This window comes from Nannospalax galili, unplaced genomic scaffold (genome assembly GCF_000622305.1).
Source record: "Nannospalax galili isolate Female #2095 unplaced genomic scaffold, S.galili_v1.0 scaffold444, whole genome shotgun sequence".
In the NCBI taxonomy this organism is placed as follows: Eukaryota; Metazoa; Chordata; class Mammalia; order Rodentia; family Spalacidae; genus Nannospalax; species Nannospalax galili.
Window position 1 is genome coordinate 1,328,025 of NW_008354022.1, and position 6,000 is coordinate 1,334,024.

Here is a 6,000-nt window from a genome sequence, read left to right on the forward strand (position 1 = left end):
TGCCTGTCATCCCAGTGCTAGGGAGGGGGAAGCAGGAGGATTCCTAGGGTTCACTGGCCAGATAATCTAAATAACTGGTGAGCTCCAGGTTCACTGAGAGACCCTGTCTCAAAACATAAAGTGGATGGGCTGGAGTGCTGCTGGCTCAGTGGATAAGAACACTGGCTGCTCTTGCAAAGGACTCAGGCTTGATTCTCAGCACCTATGTTGAACAGCTCACAACCACTTATAACTTATAGCTCTAGGGAATCCAATGTCCTCTTCTGGTCTCCATGGGCACTGCACTCACATGCACATATCCACAGTCAAACACACATACATTCAAATAATTTTTTTTTCTGTCTTTTTGAGACAGGGTCTCCCTGTAGCCCTAGCTGTTCTGGAACTCATTATGTAGACCAGGCTGGCCTTGAACTCAGAGAGATCCGCCTGACTCTGCCTCCTGAGTGCTGGGATTAAAGATGTGTGCCACCACGCCCAGCACGTTCAAATAATTAAAAAAAAATTTTTTTTAACTTTAAAAAACAGAGGCACTATTACTTGCTGTTAGTGGGTGTTCTGTGCACAGTAAATGTCTCATCTGGCTTAATAATCATGACTTTATTAGGTGGGTGCTGAGGAGGAAACAGAGATTATCAAATAACCTGCCCAAGGTTATACAGATCTTAAAGATCATCCTGCTATGTCCTTAACTACACATTATTCATAATGAAATTTCATGTACAAGTTTCAGAAGGAAAGATATCTAGAAATATTTAAATAGAAAAGAAAATGTATTCACTGAACTGACGTTTAAAAAGAAAAAGAGAACCCCTCACACACTCCAACAAGTTTCAGTATGCTTGCCAAAAAGGAAAAAAAAAAAGAAAAGAAAAAAACCCAGCAAATTGATTCCAACCACTCTGTAATTTCATTTATATTTAGAACATGAACGGGGCTGGGCATGAATATGTAATGAATATATATGTGTGTCTCTGTGTTAACACCCACGGTATTCAAAACCTCCCCCCAAATGCGGAAAGTTTGTTCCAATTCTCCTCTATTTTGTCTACTTTCAGAATTCTTTGCAATATGCTTATGTAAATACTGCACTTCTCTGCTGTTCTCATCTCTCAAATCTTCTGCTTTTTACACAGATTGGAAAACTGACAGACCTAAGCAGACATCTTTGGAACACAAAACCAGAGATAAACAAATATAACCAGATGGAAAACAAAGCCTTCTTCCCCAAAACCCCTCAGCAGAACATGACTGATACAGTCAAAAGAGTCAAAGAAAAATCCAATACATCAGTTTCACCTTCCAGGATGGACATACCCAGGCATTCATTCTCTCTCTCTCTCTCTCTCTCTCTCTCTCTCTCTCTCTCTCTTGCAAATATGGACTCTTAGATGCACAGATTCTAGTGAGGGGGTGTTTTATGAACAAATATAACAGATAGCTTTTTACCTTAGTTTACTAAAAGCTCTCTAATACAGCATGAAAACTATAGGAAGATTCTGGAATGAGGAGAGATGCTGAGGCTTAGGAGAATGTTGAAGAAACCAGTTCTGGGCTGTTACCTCACAAAGGCGAGGGACCTTGGCTTTCTCATACATGACCTTTTGTGATTTAATTACATAAATTAGCTCACCTCATTGGCTGTGCAGGTGATTTTCCACCATCCCCATTTCAAAAGGACATGGAAGAGGATTAATGAAAGGGGAAAATTTAGTATGCAACTTACCTGATCCCAAACTTAGTAAAGAGCTATTCTGATACAGCAGAGCACAGTGAACAGTATGTTGGAGAGGGGGAAACTAACAAAAGTTTTAAGTACATTAACTCCATATAAAAGTGTGAAACTCTCTAATGAGAAAGTGGGTTCCTAAAATCAGTTTGGTAAGTAAGACCAATGGAATGACAGTTGAAAGAGAGATGAGTTGATGGAAGCTTGGCTAGTGCACCAACACCAAGGACATTAGAGTGATAACAGAACAACAGGATATAGAAAACACATTCGAAGAGGGACGTGTTTATCCCTGTTGGGAGCCCAGCAGACATCTGGTACTCATCTTCTCCATGTATGTTGATCACATGGCAGTTCTTGATATAAGCAAAGTAAGTCTATTTTACCAAAGCAACTCCAGAAAAATAAGAAAGTTTTACAGCTAACCAATGTTGACTGAGCATATAAAAATTCCCAAAGCCAGCCAGGTGTGGTGGCGCACGCCTTTAATCCCAGCACTCGGGAGGCAGAGACAGGAGGATCTCTGTGAGTTCAAGGCCAGCCTGGTCTACATAGTGAGTTCCAGGACAGCTGGGGCTACAGGGAGACCCTGTCTCAAAAAGACCAAAAAAAAAAAAAATCCAAAGCGTATTTAAAGATTTACTACTTCTAAGATACATTATTAGAGAATAAAAACAAGCATTCTTAAAACTAAAAAGAAGAATTTGATGAAAACCAAAATGAGAATGTGGACTCTCAAGGTGATTTTCTTCTTCTAGGGACAATAAAAAGGTACTAGAATGCTCAGGCTATAATTGAACAAAGGGAAAGGGAAGACCATGGTCTTATTTCTAAAGAAAAGAGAGAGGGGGAGGTCAGGGAGGAGAGGGAGAGGGAGAGGGAGAGGGGGAGAGAGAGAGAGAGAGAGAGAGAGAGAGAGAGAGAGAGAGAGAGAGAGAGAGGAGTGAGAGAAGAGGAAAAAATAGCTTGCGCAGGAGAACAGATACCAACAGCCTCCAGATTTTACTTCCAGCATCTCAACCCACACTCAGCCTGGTGTGAAGATGGCAGATGGTACCACGTCTGTTCTTTCGGCTGCTAAAGCAAGACACTGAACGTACCCTGCTTGTTTCTGGAAGCATGAATATTCAGGCCCAGCAAGCAGAAGCAGCCATAAGTGAGCTAACTATGTGAAGCTGGGCCCGAGTCTTCACTATATTACAAATTAAGAGCAAGGTGTGGGGGAGCCTTTTCTGATTAGCTGAGAAAAGACTTGGTATTCAATGAAATGATGCTGGTTTCTGTATATTCAGTGTAAATACAGTGAAATAAACAAGCCAGCAGAAGAAAGCAGTTGGTGAGTTAGAGAACAGCATTGAAGTGAATGGACTGAACTGGTACTTATTTTCCTGTTTTGTGTAGGCCTGTGCTCAAAGTCTTTCTCAGAAAACACTGGACAGGCCTTACAGTATTACATCTTCCTTTAAAAACACATGCCAGGTTCCTGCAAACATCATAGTAAACTTTCAAATTGGTATGTTATCCTGTTGTGTAGATAACACCAATTTCTCAATCTTTCTCACTTGTATATTGAAGAGGATTACTGAATCCAAAAAGGATAATTTTGCTGTAAAAATTTAATGATACAATCGTTTCTCTGTCTATGAATGACAGATAATGTGATAATCCCAAAAATAATTTCCTCCATCCTCACTCCTCCCATAAAGACAGAGAGTACAAGGACCAGGAAGAAAATAATGGCTCTGTATTTACAAAAATGAGGACTTCAGTGTTTGCAAGACATAAAAAAGCTTGATAGAGGCTGCCTACCAGAATACGAAAGAAACAGGGCCTAGAATTAAGGAACAACAACAAAAGGGCAATCCACTGTGTATTAAAAAACCTCTTCAAACCTTGAAGACGGCAAGAACCCTGGTAAGTAATCTGAATCTAACTGCCTGGTAACACTTGTCACTAAACAAACAATTATGGAGTTCAGGTGGCAAGAGCATTCATGCCTCTCTGAGTCTCTCACAGTGCCAGGGATGGGACAAACAAGCTAAGTGTCTCAACCCAGGCAGGTGTCAAATGATGCCCAGGGCTCAGCAAATAAAGCAATCCTCCATGAAAAGGTCAAAGAGTGCTCTTTGGACTGAGAGGGATTCCTTGAATATTATTTTTTCACACTGAAGTGAGCATTTATTATAGAAGTGAGCGGTCATCAACATGAGGCGCAGAGGTGGAAGTAGAGAGATGGACTTACGAAGTAGCCTGTTCCCAAGCTGGATGGAGCGGAACTCTGCAGAGAAAGCACAGACACAGGGTGGGAAGTCAGTGGTGGTTTTAACACATTCTGATCCATACAGCTCATTAACAGCCCTCTACGGGCTTTTCATGGTGACTGTGAGGCCCCCTGTCATCTGCTGCTGATACAAGACACCATGTTGCTTAATTTTCCCCTTTACATCTCTCAGTGACGCGGAGATGCTAACGTGCTATTTACTGGATTCCCAGCTTTTGCGGTGGACGTAATTGCCAATTTATTTGACAGGCAGCTGGGTAATGAATTAATGATGGTATTTCGCCCTGCACTGAGACTGAACAGGCACACAGCAGCCTGCCTCCCCAGCTTGCTGACATTCAAGGCCCTGGTCTCAAGCTACTTGGTTTTGTGGCCACAGAGAGGCAAGCAAGAGGAAAAAGCCCAGACTGACTTGAAAACAAAAAGCCCGATGGGTTTGGATGACTTTTTGGTATATGACCTACTTGCCAGTTCATTCCCTGAAGGCTCCGTTAGTACACACTTGGTACGTTGCAAAAATGAGACATTTTGTAAACATAATTAGTTGACTAAAATGCAAAGAATATGGGGGCAGAGGGAAGCAGGGAAAAAAGCAGCACTTTTCAGAAAGTTTCGTCTCAAGAATATCAATTTAGGCTGCCATAACTCTGACATGGGGAGCCAATAAAAATGAATAATTCTGTATTGAACTCTGAGTATCACATACTGAGGCAAAGAAGTCAAAATACAAAAGTCATTTTTGTATATTTTCTTTCTTTCTTTTTTTTCTTTGAAACAAAATCTCATGCAACCCAGGCTAGTCTCCAACTCTATGGGGCTGTGATTACAGGCATATACCACTATGACCAGTTTAGGGGGTGCTGGAGATGGAACCCAGGGCTTCATGAATGGTAGTCAAGCACTCAACCAACTAAGCTACATCCCTAGGCCCCAGCCCTTTTTTAGAAATGGTGACTGTGTAGCCCAGGCTGGTCTTGAACTTATGATCCTTCTGCCTCTATCTCATGAGTGCTATGATTACAGGCTTGCAACACCAAGTCCAGTTTTTGCTGGATATCAAACACAGAGCCTCATGCAAGCTAGGCAACTCTGTTCTACCAATGGAACCAAAGCCCCACCACCCCAACACTTTTGTTAGAAATGATCTCTGTGTAGCCTAGGGTGGCCTCCAACTCCCTATGTAGCTGAGGATGGCCTTAAACTTCTGATCCGCCTGCTTCTACCTCCTGAGTACTGGGATTACTTGTGTGCCACCATGCACTCTATCAAAGCAGCTTCAGCCTAGGTCTGGATCCTTTTTGTTTATATGCTGTTGTTCTTTCTCTAAAATCTGTCTTAACAAATAATTTAAAGTTTGGCATCTTCTTTCTGAAGAAGGAAGGTCCTAAACAAGCTTGAAATGAAAATAACCTGGTGCCAAGTCTTCCAGCCCCAGTTCAGCAGCTTTGCTGGAGTGGGGCATTTGCCTTCTCTGGAGAAGCCTGACCTCCACCTTGATTCAGGAAGTATTAGGTTGACTTTTAGCTCTTCCACCTACATATCCTACATGTCCTATCCCATACTCTTTAAATGATTTGTGAGAGGGGACATGTGCCCACACATCATCCCTAGCACACAAGGTGAACTGGAGAAGCACTGAATGAAATGATGTACAAATGAATGGATAGATGATGGGATGGGGAGGTTACAGAGGATTTGACCTCTCTAAAACCACAGTGAATGTGATTCTTGTTGACTTTGGGCTCAGACGGTATACTAGCTACTTTTCTTGTCTGTTTATACTCAAACACCTGACAAAAGTAACTTTAAGGAAGCTATGCTGTTTAGTTTTTGTCACCTTGACACAAAGTAGAGTCACCTGGGAAGAATTGTCCCCACCAATCTGGCCTGTAGGTATGACTGTCTGGCTTTTTTTTTTTTTTTTTTTTGAGGATGCTTAGGCATGTTTGCAATGTTGAAAGAGCTTTGTTTTTAACAGAAAAGTTTGTAA

The 6,000-nt window shown here is 41.7% G+C and overlaps 1 protein-coding gene across 1 annotated transcript in view; it reads right to left on the reverse strand.

Annotated features, from left to right (window-relative positions):
- Auts2 (activator of transcription and developmental regulator AUTS2) overlaps positions 1-6,000 on the reverse strand; it is a 1,247,925-nt gene that overhangs the window by 654,896 nt on the left and 587,029 nt on the right. The window contains exon 4 of the mRNA XM_008851110.2: positions 3,972-4,007. Coding sequence (XP_008849332.1) covers positions 3,972-4,007 — 36 coding nt within the window. The remainder of the gene's footprint in view (positions 1-3,971; positions 4,008-6,000) is intronic.